Raw genomic sequence first — 17,712 nt, forward strand, 5'->3', positions numbered from 1 at the left:
TTACGTAATTCAAGTTCAACCAGAATTATGTGGATTTTAACTCGGGTTAAATCGAGTTTTGTTTTTTCCGAGTTGGCACATCACTAGACACGACGCGCTCAAGCAGTGAAAAATCTGTGGCGGCAAACGTCACATGCCACCAAGCCTATCATAGCGCGTACGCCAAATCGCGCAAGTAAAGATTTCACGAATTAGAGCAAAATTACTTCATCCGACTAAACATCGTCGGAGCCGTGGCCGTGGCCAAGCATAACAACTAGACTAGCGAAAGATCTTCTCTTGTGGCGGTGAAGCCCTAATCATCGCTCCCTCTATATCCTCCTTCGAATTAGCACTAAAAGTAACGATGTATGACGTTATTATCTAAAAGTTGTGACTAATACCGTTATATCGGTAATGTAATCATATAACATTGTATTACGATACAAAATTACGTTATATAACGATACCAATTGACTCTCTAAATAACGTGTTTAATTAGCGTTATGAATATCGTTACCGTCATGTAAAATGTAAAATAATAGTCTTAAGGATAGCTCTTACCGTTAACTGATAATGTTATATGAGTATAACGGTAAATGAAACGAAAAATATCGTTACCCAGCATAACGGTAACCCTGATTAATTATAACGATACCAATTTTTTACGGTAATTCAAGCTCTTCTTTAAAATTTGAGACAGTGACAGGCCAGCCGCTGACAGCTGATGTCAAATAATTCGTCATTATTCTGTAATTCGACTCGATTCGTTTGTTTCTTGTTGTGATCAGTAAATGTTTCTAAAATATTTTAAAATAATGAAATCTATGTCATTCAAACACAAACCAATATACAGTGAGACCTAAGAACCACAACAAATTATACTTGAAATAATAAAGTTGCGGTAATTCGCTACACAATGTTTTCGAACATTTTATGTTCCTATTAAAATTTGTTGAAAATTATTGATGTATGACAATGGTATGTAATATATATTTGTCTAATATTTATTTATTTAATATCACTTGTAAGAATGAAACCCCCATTTATCCATATTACTTTACGTTTCGTTCGAAGGTCAGGATTACCAAGCACTGGTTAAGAACTACTGGCTACTACTACTACTGCTACTGGCAACCTATTACTTAGGTTGGAGTTTACTTAACATCTTCCCACTTGCCATTTCCAAAGTCCCTGTGCTTGTGCATTTCCAAATAATTTCACAATATTTTAAATTCCAGAACAGCAAAATTTTGAATACATTAGTTAATGCTATAGATAACAAAGAAGATGTTAGAAAAAGGATTGAAAATGGCAAACAAACATTGCAAGAACTACTGAACTGTGTACAAAATTCTCAAAATCGTTTTGGAGGCAAATCTGAACTGGCTACTGAGGATGATATAAGGTAAGTTTAAGTTATATATTTTTTTCGCAAATGGCAGAATGAATCATAATCCATTAGTTATGTGAATAATATTTATTAATGATTTTCTATATTCTTATTTATGTACGATTATGAATAAAAAAATTTTATATCATTTCATTTTTCTGTTTACTAAAGGTTGACTGGTAGAGAATGCTATTAGAATTAGGTTCACCTATTATACCTTTGAGGCTCAATAAAGTTTTAAATATATAAATATGACTGCCTCTGTGGGGCAGCAGTAGTACCATTATTTTGACATTTTGACACCGGAATTCCCCAGTTCGATCCTAACCAGGGCATGATGAGAAATGAACTTTTTTTGATAAGACTGGGTTTTGGATGTTTATTTTTATAAGTATTTATTATTATATATAGTTTAATTGAGTTAGTATTTCATAACACAAGTCTGGTACTTACTTCCAGGCTTACTCAATCTGTGTAAGTTGTCCCATATATATATACATATTTATATTTTTATCAAAATATTTCCCATCGAAAATCAGTGTTAGACCATCTGTTAACACTAAAACTAATGACACAACTGTGTCTCCACATGCACTGTTCCCAATCAAACCCGTCGCCGTCGCTCTATAGCCATGGCCTATAGTATGTACCTACTTTTAAATAATTCACAATGCGCATTTAAATTTCAGGTAATTTAAGAATCTATAAATCTAATTAAAGGGCAAAAGTTTTTTTGCAAAATGCCAATTTCATATGTAGGAACCTAATATAATCAACCGTGTGACCAGCACAGGCAAGGAAGCACTTTTTTCCCCGAATTACTTTATAAATATTGATTAATTTGTCTGAAATCTTATTTATTTCAAAAAAATGCCAAATCTGCTTTTTGGATAATGTAGCTTTCTAATGCAAAAAATAATTTTTGAAATCATTCAGTAGTTTTTAAGTTTATTTGTTACATACAATTCTTTTCTCTTTATTAATAGTGCAGATAACCCATATAAGGCTGTGTGAACACTCTGGTTTTTATCATGCTACACCTCTATAATTGATGCCAAAGCTACAGTGAGGTTGAGACATAAGACAATAAATTTAGTCAAAATCTCTTTTCAAATCAATCACACAACAATAAATCAATAAGCAAATCATTTCTTTTATATCAGACAAATATATCCCTCAACACCAGCACATAATCAGACCAGGCAATATATCCATTTGCACGAGATTATTGGTATTTTGAAACATTATTGCCCAAAATTTGCCATCAAAAACGTAAATACATAATATATATAGAATATTCAGTTTAGTACCACTAACATTTTCATATAATAACACTCTGTTTTCACAGAATAACTCTTCTTTGTGATAAGTGGGAAAAAGTTCTGAGTCATGGCATCCGGACCAACTTGTCCAACTCTGCACTGCAGACATTGGTCACAGCAGGGTTAAACTTCACATTCAACATTGTAAATATTGGTATGTTGCGATAATTATGTATTTAAAATTATTACTACATAATCCAAAATTAAGAAATGAGTACCTTTCAACTAGGGCTGAGACATTCTGTTATGTTGATGACAAGTTACTAGCCCATACCAAATTATGGTAAAGAATCTTTGGAATGGAAAGAAAAGTGGTTGTCACATGTTTTTTTTTCTTCCTTCCTTGATGTCATTGAAAGTAGAAAATTCTATGAATTATGAATGTTCTCTAAAAACATTATAAAATTATATTTTGTTTTTGTTTGTTGTTTTATGTCAAATTTTTATTCCTTTTAGGAAATTCACTATGGAGTTATACATGCCTACATTTGACAAAACATGAGAAGGAGAGATTCAAAATATTGACAAACATCAACACACCACTGGGATATTTTAGAGCTTTCTTACGTGCTGCTTTGAATGAAAGATCTTTAGAGAGGTAATCCTTGCATTATAACCTTATTCATGAGACAACAAGTTTTTTTAAATTATAATTTACATTAAATATTTGTATTATTTTATGGTATGGTCAGATTGTTCTGGATAAAGATTATATGAAATCAAAATATAGAGTATTAGTACTGTGTTTAGGGTCATATTGCAATGTCATTTACATGATCATGTATTGTAAAATGTATGTAATTAATAACTAATTACTATATTTTATCAAAGAACAAGTTATGATAACTTGTTCTTTGATAAAATATTGTATTTTATGGTGATGTTTATAGATACCTTCATAGCTGGATTACTCATGGTCTTCTAATGGAGTATTATGAAGAAGGGTCATTAGTAAGGGACCCTGAATCATCTAATTTACTTCCAAATATGGCAGCAGGTAAATAAACCATTGTTGTATATACATAATCACGCCTCTTTCCTAGAGCGGTGGCAGAGACTACATCTATGTTTATATATTTGTATTTTTATTTTCATCTGAATTCACTTTACAGAGAACTATCATAAAATTAATTGGCATATTATAAAGTCCTCCTATTTTCAATGTATGTATGTGTGCGCTAATCTCAGAAAGGTGTGGATGGATTTTGTTTCTGTTTTCTGAGAATTTTTTATTTTTATATCTATAAATACTTAATATATATCTTTAAATGTATAAATTGTGCCTAGTCGGTGCGCTAGTTAACATTGATATTTGTAAAATAACAAATTTGTAAGGAGTAATCCCGAGAACAAAAACATTTAAACGTCATTAAAATAAAATACAAATGAACTTTTAAGGAACTGATAAATAGTTTTGTTTTTAGAGTAAGCTGTTGCCCCCATTATATATATATATATATGGGACAAATTACACTGATTGAGTTAGCCTCGAAGTAAGTTCGAAACTTGTGTTACGAGATACTAACTCAACGATACTATATTTTATAATAAATACTTATATAGATAAACATCCAAGACCCAGGCCAATTAGAAAAAGTTCTTTTCTCATCATGCCCTGACCGGGATTTGAACCCGGGACCTCCGGTGTCGCAGACAAGCGTACTACCGCTGAGCCACAGAGGCCGTCAAATCAGGCCCCATTGATCAGGTTCAATAATTTTGAAACGTAAAAAGTAGGCAATATTCATTCACATCTTCACTATCGGTAATACGCGTTACTTATTTTTGTAACAGGGTTATCATCCATATTGTTCGCGCTATCAATCGACAGGGCCGAATTGAATGACACGCAGCACGCCAGCCAAATCAATAAAGCGGAACCAGTTATACCATTACCGACGCCAGTAAGGTCTAGTAATTTAAAAAGGAAACCATTGAGACAAGTCATATCATTTGATAAAAATGAACAAACTAATAAACCAAAACAAAGAATTGAGCCTATACCACCACAAGGCGACAGATCTAGTTGGAATAGCGCGCCTGCCACTTGCCTAAATTCGCCTGACCCTAAAGTGGTACAAGTCGCTTCCAGCAGTGAACCGACCAGTACCGAGTACAAAAGTAGCATACGGCACTTTTTCCCTGAAAGTGTGAAAGGGATAGATAGCCCATCACAGATTCTCTCCAGGTTATCTGAATGCGCCAAAGAAATATTCACATCATCTAATAGTATAGACACGAATAACGTTATAAGAGACGATGTTTCGGAACTAAGTATAAATAATATGAAAATATCAGAGAGTGACAGTGAGGAGGTTGCTGGCAGTATAAATGGCAGCACGTCGTGTCTCGAACTTTGCTTTACTGAAGATGAAAGTGTACCTGAAGATAAACATGTTAATACTTTATATGGAATGAAAGAAAAGGAGTATTTAAATTTACAGTTGAAATGTAGTCAGATCGAAATAGCTAGTAAGGAGAAGATACAGAAATTAGAAAAAGTAGTAATGGATTTAAGCAAGTAAGTGTCCTAAACATTAAGTAGTATTTTGAGCATTTACACCCGATTACTTTTAAGAGAAACTTCCTCAACACCTTTTAATTTTTGCAAAGTTAGCCAAAGCGAATGTGTTTTTAAAATTATAAAGAGCTTTTGTCCGCGTTTTTTAGCATAAAGCAACAGCATGATAATCAAAGCTTATTTAATTTATAATCAACAAATGTTTATCTTTATTGAAAAGTGATAAGGTAAAAAAATATTTTTTCAGAGAAAATGACAGATTAAAAGATCAACTGAGACAGTATATGTCGGCTGTGGAACTGGGTATAGCTTTAAAAAATGGTGAAAGTGAGAACGAAGAAGTGAGTCAGTATGAAAAGAAGCTAGTGCAGGTAACATGATTGAAAAAAAATATATTGTGATTTATCTAGCATATATCTTTATCTCTCTCTTTCTTTCTCTTTGGAAAAAATGATAGAGAGCAAATTGCATCCAAATAAAAGCAGTCCCATGTTACTCCTAAAGTCATCTCGAATCTGTGTTAAATATAAGCTATATTACTGTAAAGTTTTCTGAGGTTAGTTCTGTTGGTTATGAGCGAAAGAGTAAAACGTAGTCAATAACTTTTGCTTTTATAATATATGGGTCTTAACATTTGTTTGGCATGTAAATGCCTTATGTGGTCCCGTCTTGGGGTGCAAGAAGTTTTCCCGAAATAAGAATTTACGACACACTAACTTTGTTTGTAAAGGTAGCAGAAATGCATGCAGAGCTTATGGAGTTTAACCAGCACCTCCAGAGGCGACTCCGGGAGCTGGAGGAGACGTCGTGCGAAATCCTGGATTACCCAGAGTCCAACGTCAAAGTTCACATTCCCAGTGCGTTCCTTGTGGGAAAGAAAACGCATTCCTATCACGTATACCAGGTCAGACATGAAACGCGTTTTGCTATTTTTCTTAAAAAAGCTGTTTGTATATACATATATTGCTATAAACTTTTTTGTTCTTGATACATTCGTATTTCAGTTGTTTTTAATTACCTTAACAAGCAATGCAAATTTATTTCAAGAAGTATTTCTTTTTACTCAGATCTTTTTAAAGCTTGGCCAAGAAGAATGGAACGTGTATCACAGATATGCAAAATTCCACGAATTGCACACACAACTGAAAAAATGTCATCCAGATATAGCAACTTACAAATTTCCACCAAAGAAAACTTTAAGGAAGCGAGTAAGTTAATTTTGATTATTCTGTCATAACTGAGATCTCATAATTAGCTTAACATAGGTAACAAAGCGTGTACGAGGGCCACATCGAAATAATTATTTATACTTTCTTGTATTCATTGTAGAAATTTATTAAATGAAACAGCGCCAACTATTCTTCAAGAATAGCCATGTTAAATAGCCGTGTTATTTGCGATAAAATCAACATGTTGTCAAAAGTGATTTTGACATAAAATAATATGTTCATAATTATGTCAAACTCATGCCTTGAGTTCATTCTAACTACGATAAATCTGAAAAAAAAAATGGTTTTTATTTATTATTTTCAAAAGTGTCCCTCAATCCATTTTAATCAAATAAATAATAATTATAATGTTTGATTATACATATGTATTAATATAAAAAATGATAATGTGATGCAAGTCATATTCTACTGTGGTGTGAAACAGGACGCGCACGTGGTGGAGTGTCGGCGCGTGGCTCTACAGGCGTACCTCCGCCACGTGCTGCTCGTGCTGCCCGAGCTGCGACAGTGCACCAGCCGAGCGCACCTCGTCACTCTGCTGCCGTTCTTCGGGTAATTCATTGTTTTCTCACTAATATGTCATCTATGTAACTATAATAATAATAAATATCTTTATTAGACTCTTTTTTACAATAGCTCATATATGATTGGGTCCTCCATTTAAGTATAAAATACTTGTGTTTGGAGAGCCCGCTCTTCCAAAGAAGTTGTTTACACTGATTTGTTACAAATTCACTAATCATGTTTAACAATAACAACATTGTACAATTATTACATACAGTTTACACAGACATAACAAACAATAAAAATTAAAAACAGATAAACCTGTCAGCTAAGCTAGTATAGATACCAAATCACCAACAAGAATATACAGTATTACACTTGAATGATTATCATACTTATATTACGAGTATAAATGAGGGTAGGGAGATTTCATAGGGTACCTACTGAGAAATAAATCAATTCCTAAAGGCCAGCAACATCTAGGTAGTTAGTATAATGATATTGTGCTTGAGTGTTATATTAAGCGCATAATAACAATTCTGTCTCATCATAAGTTTTACTCTTTAGAAATAGGGTTACAGTTTTTTTACATTCATGAGAAGTTGTTCGGTAGATGTCTAGACTTCTATGGAGATGATTATATATGTGCGAGGATTGTCTTCTAAACTGCCTTTGCGCATAGGTGGTTTTGACTGGGACTATCTCAGCCACGTTATATCTCCGTCTTCTGTTTAGTTTACTAGCATCAAAGTTTAAAGATTTATGTTTTTTAAGGGTTGTATTTAAAATATATAACTTTCTAACTGAAAGCAAATCGCAATCTGAGTATAGTTGAGAGGTAGAGTATCTGTAAGGTTTAAAGTACATTAATTTAAGTAGGGATCTTTGTGCTCTTTCGAGAAAAATGAATTCAGTCTTTGTAGCTCCTCCCCAAACAGAAATGCAGTAACCTAGGATTGATTGGGCAAGTGAAATATATATTAATTTAATCCATTTGTTGTCTAGTACATATCGCAGAGTTTTAAATACCCACATCAATTTACGCAATCTATTTGTGAGAAGCTCCAGGTGCTGGTGCCAAGTAAGTCTCTGATCTAGCATTACTCCTAGATATTTAGTCTTTTCAACCCTGCTGATCATGCTACAAGAACAATCTTGAGAATTCATACATGTGTGTATCCTAATATTTAAATCATTTTGAGGTTGAGTATTATTGTAATTAGTAAATGTAATATAATTAGTCTTATCCATATTTAACGTTAACAAGTTACTCCTCAACCATTTAGCTACCCCAGTAAGTCCAGCCTCCGCTGAATTTCGTACTTCATTCCAGGAGTTGCCCACAAATACTATTGCAGTGTCGTCTGCATAAGAAAATATATGGCCATTATCGACCTTCATGTTACAGAGCTCGTTAATATAGATAAGAAACAATGTAGGCCCCAACACGCTCCCCTGCGGTACTCCGTGTCTGATTTCCGATTGCTCACTCACGTACGTACCCAACTTGACTCGTTGCTTACGGTCCCTTAGATAGTCAGTGAGGAGAGCAAGCGGTATACCTCTTATTCCTATTTTATCAAGACGATTCACAAGAGTAGGGACAGAGACGGTATCAAAGGCTTTTTTGAGGTCCAAAAATGAGGTTAAGCACTTCTTACCACTGTCCACTGCTTCAACAATTACAGAAGTTAACGCAATTATAGCATCCTCCGTAGATACCCCTTTTTTGAAGCCGAATTGAGAGTTAGAAATTATGTTATACTTTTCCAGATAATTTAGAAGTCTTTTGTTAATAAGTTTTTCTAAAATTTTTGAAATAGCAGTCAGGACGGAAATAGGTCTGTAATTGGAAACATCTTCTCTGTCACCACTCTTGTACACCGGTGTAATAACAGCTTGTTTAAGAGCTGCTGGGAACACTCCATGTTTAAAACAAAGATTAGCCAAATGAACTAAGATCGGAACAATTAATTGATGAGCATATTTCAGAAACTCAGAAGGCACGTTGTCCCAGCCTGGAGCACTCTCAGATTTAAGTCCCCTTAGAATTTCATAAACCTCCTCACAGTCCGTATCCAACAGCACAAACGACGACGAATGAGAAGCTGAAGGGTCATTAAGAGTTTGACTAATTGATGAAGGAAATTTGTCCAATAAATCTTGTGCCATTACCGTTCCTATGTTCGCAAAATAATCATTTGCACAATTCACGGATGCTTCAGGTGTAGAAAGGGTGTGTAAAAGATTCAAGTTGTTGTTTGTATTTTTATTTCTATTTGTTATCGAATTAATGGCTTTCCAAAGGTATCTAGGATTTCCGTTGTTTTTAGAGATTTTCTCACGCTCGTACTTTCTTTTCAAATTCTGTAGTAATGTGTTACAATAGTTACGATAACGTTTGTAAGTTATTTTTAATACCTCATTTGATGGATCATTTTTAAGTTTAGATTGCATGTCATTCCTATTTCTGATGCAGCGTAATATGCCAGGAGTGATCCAAGGCTTTATGATACGGTCTTTGCATGGAATTAGTTTAGATGTGGTATTTTCAAGAATACATTGTCTTAATTTATCTGTAACTATATCTGCCAGTTTTATAGGATCGCTAATTGAGATCAGTTCCGCGAAATTATTTTCAATTAAATAATTAAGGGATTTCTCGTAGTCTGTGGTTTTTTTGCTTCTAATATTTTCATTGTTTTTGTTAAAAGAGTTAGTATTGCTTAATTTTAGTAATGTCAGGCGGTGGTCAGTAATTGTTGTGTCGAGAATAAATATGGAAGCTATATGTTTCTTGTCATTCAGCTTCAGCATGAAATGATCCAAACAGGAGTTTACCCTAGTAGGTAAAGAGTGGCCAGGAAGGATACCATGTAGGGCAAGCATATTTAGATAAGATTGTCTATTTTTTATTTTTTGACTTTCTTCATTGGCTTTAGCTATCAGATTTATATTTATATCACCCGCCAATACCACCTGTTTACGATTTTTTAAAGATTTTAAGTGCGAGTCTAATGATAATATGAAATTTTCTGCGATTCTATTTGATGGCGACCTATATACACCAAGTATAGTTAAATTCGGTAAATTTAATTGTAAACATGAAGCGTTATTTAATTTGATTTCTTTGGCGCTATTTTTGAGACTTTTTCTTACGTAAATGACTACTCCATCGCACTGATTAATATGGTTAGTGGAGTGATAAGATATGTAGTTTTCAAGCTGTGGAATTGGTTTGGCATCGTCTATTCTGCATTCACTCAGAACAATGACGTCAATTCTAAATTTAAATTGCGATAAGTTAACAAGAAGGTTATCAAAATTTTTATATATACTTACTATATTTTGTGAAACAATAGTATATTCGTTTTTACTTGTGATGCAAGGCCTTATTATGAAATCATTCATAGAGATCTGCTCTGATTCTGCAATATTGACTTTGTCTATTTCCTCCATATTAGTAAAGTTACTATCCATAATTACAACTTAGTAGAATGATGCATGTCATTATATTGGGAAATAAACACTTGTAATATACCAATCTATAAAATATTTTGTTTAAATGCTCTTCAGAGTTTAAAATAACATGGAAATTTATTCGATATCTATTCATTAGCGAAAAGGGAATCTTATGTATCCCCCAGCCACTTTCATATTTATAGAATGTATTTGTTTGTTTATTGATACGAAGAGTCTGATGCATGCAGAAAATAATTAAGTACAATATAAGACTTTTTCGTAATTCATAAAAAGTAATTAAAACGTGCCTATAAAAAATATAATCGTAGTAGGCATCATATCTGTTTTCCGTCAAATATTGCATCTGTAAGTAAGTCTGTTTTGAACTATACATTAAACTCTGAATACCAGCTTTGACTATGCACATTTGTTGTTTGAGATAAATGGATGAACAATGAAATAACCACATGCGCAAAGTAATGAATACAACTAAACTACCAATTAAAAAATGAAAAATTAACGGACTAGGTACTATGAGTAAGACAGAAACACGCAATAGCCCAGTATATGTCACTGAGCCTAGTCAATCAACCGCCATGAGGCTCTGCACCTGAGCTTCTTGTCTAATAATAATAACAGGCGAGCTGTCAGACTTTCGCAGATATACCCTACCGTAGGAAGTCCAACAGTATTTGTATTCTCTTGACCTAGCGAGGTCGCGAGCCAGGAAGTACAAACGGGAGCCTTTAGCTGTCAGTTGCTCCGACACAAAAATTGGAGTGTCTTCCTTTCTTCTCAAGCCCAGGTTGCTAGCGCAAAGTTTCTGCTTGTGTTTTTTGTTGTACGCCTTGCAGTTTCTGAGAATTTCACTCTTAAGAATGGTTGATGAGGTTTCTATTATGATTGAAGTGTCGCTTTTACCTCCCTTCTTTTGCCGAACTCTGTATATATCTTTAAGCTGTGATTTTTCAAAATCACAGCCCACAGTCTCGCATAATCCTTTGAACATCTGTATTAAAGTTTCCTTCGATTCGTCCGCGAATTTGGGAACGTTTTTGATTTCTAAATTAGTTTTACGACTTTCGCGTTGCAATTCCTCAATTTTGTCTTCAAGAATAATCGCATATTCCAAATCCTTTTTATGTTGTGTTTCCAGGTGTTCAATTTTCTTTCTTAATTCCTCATTTTGTGAGGTCAAATGAGATATGGCTTTTTCTATATTTGAGTTCGTATTTTGGATCTGATTTAAGGTGGGAGTTATTTTTTTAATTTCATTTTCTTGGGACAAAAACATGTTTTTAATCAGCGATAACATTTCTTGTTGGAAAGCTTGGAATCTATCTGTGTGAGTATCAGTAAACTGTACCTCGCCCTGTTTCGATGCTCCCAGAGAAATACAATCGGTATACAACTCAGTAGTGTTGGTTTCGCTGTCGCTGCGTTGCCGTTTGTTGTTCATCCGCATTGTAATGTTTAAATTGGAATCCGACAGCGTACGGGTAGGGATGTTATCACTCGCTTGTAGCAACGTTATGTTGCGAGAACCAGCAGTCTCCGATCTAATTTGAGGAGGTGAATGTTGAATAGACATTTTGCGTAGTAGTTTGTATAACCCCAGTACAAATTAACTGCTTAGAATTAGAATATCCTGTGTTTATTTTAAAGTGGTACTTGCGTGTCAGCTACAAGCAAGTCGTAGCTCAGTGGTGTCGTAGGCGCTTCGTAGACCTTGCGTCACGGGGTCGTAGCAGCTCGTAGATTGATGGCCGCTCGGTTGTCGTTCGCCGTCAATCGTGTAGGATCGGACGCGTCGTCGCAATAAAGAAAGAGATGAAAAATGGCGACTATCTCTTATCGCAGCGGGTGTGAAACAATCCCCGCACCAGCTAGAACTTGACGCCGCCGGGTGGGAGTTAAATAGCGCGTAGCACATAACACAATAACACAGGGGATTCCAACACTTATTTTTGAGTATGTAATTGTATAATTAGCTTGCACTTTTGTAATTTTTGTAATAGTAATATTCGCAACACGTCCTCTCTCAAACAAGGTCACTGACGAAGAGGAACTATGGGGTGTAATATTTCTTGCAAATGTTTCTCGTTACCATTACTTCCTCCTGGCTAGTGACTCGGGAACCTAAACCCGTATTGGATCATAATTACACATCCAGTTGCCTGAATGTGCTGGTTTCCTCACGATGTTTCTCTCACCGAAAGAGCATCGGTTAGTACATACATACATATGGTCACGTCTATATCCCTTGCGGGGTAGACAGAGCCAACAGTCTTGAAAAGACTGAATGGCCACGTTCAGCTATTTGGCTTAATGATAGAATTGAGATTCAAATAGTAGGTTGCTAGCCCATCGCCTAAAAAAAGAATCCCAAGTTTGTAAGCCTATCCCTTAGTCGCCTTTTACGACATCCATGGGAAAGAGGTGGAGTGGTCCTATTCTTTTTTATATTTGTGCCGGGAACCACACGGCAGTTTATCGCCGATGTGGTATTTAAACTTGTGTCTTTACGCGCATAAAGCATTTTAACCGGGCATCTTAACAATGCGACCACGCTTGCGAGAAGTCTGACACCATATGGTTTTAATTTATATAGCCAAGGTGTCGTTTTAATGTAGGTATGTTCATGGAAACGAGAAACAGTAACTAATTTATAGTATATAAATATATATTAAAAAATCTTTTTGGGGGTATTTAATACCTAAAACCTGCACTCGCTGCACCTGTTTTTTATGTATATTGTTTATTTATTGTAGTTTTTATGTATGTTTATTATCATTATTTGATTTTGTGTAGGTATAAATATATTTATTTAGTTTGATCCAAATAAAGTTCTCTGTCAGAACCAATGGTTGACTGGTAGATTATGCTTTTAGCATTAAGTCCGCCAATTGTGCTATACATTTGTATTTTCACTACATAGTATAAAACAAAGTCGCTATTTTAGTCTGTTTGTCTGTATGCTTAAATCTTAAAAATTACGCAACGGATTTTGATGCGGTTTTTTGTAACAGGTAGAGTGATTCAAGAGGAAGGTTTTTATGTATAATTTTTTCCGAATTTTGCACCCGTGCGAAGTCGGGGCGGGTCGCTAGTATACAATAAAATTTTAATAAATTTTTTTTGTTGATAACTGTTTTATATCTGAATAAATAAAAAAAAACTGAAGAATTCTTCAGGTAATTTTTTTATTGTTTCTCGCTTATATGTACAGATATCGGCAGAGAAACATGACCCCCTCATGAATCATAGCCAGGATTATTTGCCGAGGACGGTACATGTTTATAATGTACTAACTATAAAATCGAACTTAAGACACCGCAATGGGCTGCCTAGGCTTCATTTTGCAGAACCCATGTTAAAATTTCATAAATTAAATTAAAAATTGTAAAGCCTATACGATGCTTAGGGTATAAACCTAGCTTCAAAATAACATACATACATACATACATAAACTCACGCCTCTTTCCCGGAGGGGTAGGCAGAGACTACCTCTTTCCACTTGCCACGATCCCTGCATACTTCCCTTGCTTCATCCACATTCATAACTCTCTTCATGCAAGCTCGGCGGTTTCGGGCACTTTTGACCTGACCCTTCACCAGGACGTCCTTAATTTGATCAAGATATGTTCGTCTAGGTCTTCCCACCCCGACCTTTCCCTCCACACTCTCCTTCCTTTCAAAATAAGAAGAAAATAAACCCCCTTTAGCAGTTTCAAAGATTAGCGTATACAAAGTACAATACACACTATAAGCAGAAGAAAAACATAAAAAAAAATCTATACATTTTTGGCAAATATAAAGTGAAAATTTTCCTGTTTTATTATAAATATATGTATTAAATCGCATGAGTGCTCACAGCTTAAGGGTTAAGGTTTAATCTCTAAACGGAAATCTGTAATTTTCTTACTGTACTTATTATTTTTTCAGCATATCATCAACAAGAGAAAACGGTTTAAATCACACACTTGACCGCCAACAGTCGACGGAATCTGTTTCCACTTACGATGGTATATAAGACCGCGTTAGGGTGAGTAATCTGGAGTATAGTCTAAAAAAATATGGCAAGCATTACATATTATGCGATAGACAATTGTTTGGGATAAGTTCGAAAGAGTTTTCAAACACAATTGGTATTACATTAATTAGCTTCGAAACATAATTAGGAATAATATTTCTGTATGACATAATGCAATGAACTAATAATTCTGTAATTATTTAGTCCTGTTTTCAAAAAGCCCGAGTAAAATAAGTACTACATAATAATAGTTACTGATATTTACAACGTAAGAAACGTATACATAGGTTAATAATTTCCAGTTTCATACATTTTTTAAAATATTTGTAGTGCACGGTATTTTATATTCGAAACTAAAGTCGTAATTAGATGGAATCACAGTATCGCAAATAACAGGGTTATCCAGTTATTTAGCAAAGCTGATATTATAATATGTAAATGATACCTAACTCATCATCAAGTTATCAAATATATTTTAGAACAGCATGCTATTTAGTAATGATAGTCTTACTAATAAAGAACAGAGTTTAATTATTGTTTTCACTTTTTGGTTTGTATATATATTGTAACAAAAGCGAATAGATTGTATGGATTTTGGTCTTAAGTAAGTGCATATTTTTGTAATTTTATAAGAGTACCAAATGTTGTAAATACAAAGAATTATTATTTACACGGGTAAATAAAAATTCTTTGTATAGTTTTCCGCCACGAGGCGGTAATTTTTAACATAGTGTAGATGATTTAATGTGCATAAAAGTTAATTTATATTTTGTTGTTAATGCAATAACAATATGGTTCAGTTATATAAACGCTGATATAGGAATGAATTAAAGCCGTAGCTTACTAGTTAAAGCTATATTCGAATTCTGGAAGAGAACTATTACTTGATAATCTTACTCTTATCTTTGCTTATCATTCTGTACTTCTCCTTATTAAAATATAGGTTATAAATGCAATTTGTATAAAGTATCAAAGATAAATTAATAATGATAACCTAACGTATTATCTATATTTTTTCCGTGGGTGGGTACAATATTATTATTGACTCTGTGATATACAATGCAAAATATTACAATAATCACTTTTATACTTATAAATATAAAATGATGATGTTATCGTCAGTGAAAACGACCTCTCGACGACACGGTAATAAGTATAGGATTGAGATATTATAATTTATTATAACCCACAAAATTATGCTAATCAATCAGTTTAAAAATATTATTATTTGATGGTGTCACGTTTTTGAGGCCTTCCAATCTATTTTTTTTATTCCTTACCTTTTCCAAGACTGACTATTAGTCAGTCAGTCTTAAATAATAATTATAAGATATTAATTTATGTATTACTTATTATCCTAGAAAATACTACTACTCCTACTTTTAATGTAAATTATCTCCAATTCGTCCTATTGCTTTTTTGCTTGTTGTAAACATAACATGAAAGTTCATAGACTCGTTTTTAGACTTATCTCGATTCTTGGGATAAAAGTAAGTTCAGTAGACCAAGAGATTAGGAAAATACACTATGTATATGTATGCAAATGGTCTGTGTTATCATTACTTATTATAAAACATGATAAAATAAGTTTAACTTGATTCGCATCTAAACGAGAGATCGAATAATCGAATTTGCCTCAGACCATTGACCAGGTAAAATAATGCAATTACTATGTGATAATAAAATATATTTAAAGTAGTTTTTAATTGTAAATTATATTAAAAACCAGCGAAGCTATCTTGCTTACGACCCACGCAACTTCAAGTGGGTTACTATGACCTCTTAAGTCCATTGGTTTACTGAGCGCCATTGCTAATCAATAACAAAACTGAATCTATAATACGGTCATAGTACTGATTAGCAATGCAACTTGGTAAACCAGGTCATGATAGGAACTCGGTAGGTATAGATTTTTCATTTATGTTCTACAAAATAAATGTTTAAAAAAGTACCTAATCCTAGAATTATGTATTTATTTTGATTGTTTTTTCAAAAGATTTTTGTTATCATTTTTAAAATTTTAAGTCATATCGTGAAAGAAGCTTTAGACCGTTTATATCAATCACATTACTTAATACAAAGAAATTCAAGTATTAAAACATGAAACCCTACCTCTACTCTATACATTGATATATACTATAAAACATTTAAGTTTTATTTATTTTACATAGATTAACTAATAATTTATGTTAAAAACATATGTATATTATGATATTAAGAAATAAAAATGTTATTTAGATCAAAAAAGTTGATTTTTGAATACCCAATCTACCTAGAAGAAAAATATATCATTCGTTGCGTCGTTACATCAAAAACGCTTAAAAGAGCTTCTGGTCTATAAAGACACTAATGAAGGGTATTCCCACTATGTCTTAAACGGAGGATCCTCGACACAACATAAGTCCAGGCTCAAAGTTTGTGAACGGGCGATGTAGCCCACTATATTAGGTGTAAGCAGAGTAGATTAAATACGAAATAAAGAACTTACGTGCCGAAACCGTATATAGACGCGGGCGTTAAGTCAGCCAAACAAAAATGGAATTGAACTGGACATTCTATCTATCAAATCAATGAAGGAAGCCCCGGAAGGGCGTATGCCTAGGGGAGGACCACGGAGATGGCGGGAAAACACCTTTCCGAGTGAAAAGCAAAACTATGCTCTACAGAAAGAGGCTTGTGGAGGCCTTTACCCAGAAGTGGGACACTAAATAGACAAACCCATACGAAATTTTTACATTATTCCAAAGTTTAACACTTCTTTATCCTTTAAGGGATAGACAGAGCCAAAATTCTGGAAGGATTCATTCTGCTGAATAGCATGATGGAATCGAGGGTACGATAAAGACAGCTTGCTGGCTCATCCTTAAAAAGAAGTAGGTACCTAGCTTAAAGTTTCCTTTTGATTAACTTTTATTGATTTATAATCACTTTCACTATACAATTTTGTAGCAGTTCATAAAAGAAAAAAAAACTACAAATTCTCTCCTCCAAACAAAAAGCTGTGACATAAGTTGAACATAAAGAATCAAAAAAAAAATACTCTATATAAAAAAAACGGTTAATAATATAGATATAAACAGTTTACGTAAATAGGTAGTTCTAGAAAAGTTCCTGCTTTGAACTTGACTGGTAGAAAAATAGAGAAATTTAGACCTATTGCCTTTCAACGTTCGTATATAAAGGGATTAAGGGCTTAGTGAATTAGCGTTTCGTATTGTTCATTGCCAAATTCCGCAAAATAGACCATTTTAAACGGAGTCGCCGACACG

The 17,712-nt window shown here is 33.8% G+C and overlaps 1 protein-coding gene across 1 annotated transcript; it reads left to right on the top strand.

The window, feature by feature from the left end:
* The first annotated feature begins 700 nt into the window (after positions 1–700).
* On the top strand, positions 701–16,683 carry LOC106131808 (sorting nexin-29). The gene is made up of 11 exons (XM_013331020.2): positions 701–960; positions 1,221–1,387; positions 2,721–2,848; positions 3,151–3,292; positions 3,585–3,691; positions 4,489–5,215; positions 5,463–5,586; positions 5,946–6,119; positions 6,283–6,423; positions 6,869–6,996; positions 14,356–16,683. Exons 1-11 carry the CDS (start codon positions 952–954, stop codon positions 14,441–14,443), a joined length of 1,935 nt encoding a protein of 644 aa, XP_013186474.2. The 5' UTR covers positions 701–951; the 3' UTR covers positions 14,444–16,683.
* The last annotated feature ends 1,029 nt before the right edge of the window (positions 16,684–17,712 follow it).

This window comes from Amyelois transitella, chromosome 5, assembly GCF_032362555.1.
Source record: "Amyelois transitella isolate CPQ chromosome 5, ilAmyTran1.1, whole genome shotgun sequence".
NCBI lineage: Eukaryota > Metazoa > Arthropoda > Insecta > Lepidoptera > Pyralidae > Amyelois > Amyelois transitella.

Bases quoted from the DNA above. Each gene is read 5' to 3' on its own strand.
- LOC106131808 (XM_013331020.2), top strand. The intron at 1,388-2,720 runs GTAAGTTTAAGT...CTGTTTTCACAG, and splicing joins GCTACTGAGGATGATATAAG to AATAACTCTTCTTTGTGATA. The intron at 5,587-5,945 runs GTAACATGATTG...TTGTTTGTAAAG, and splicing joins ATGAAAAGAAGCTAGTGCAG to GTAGCAGAAATGCATGCAGA.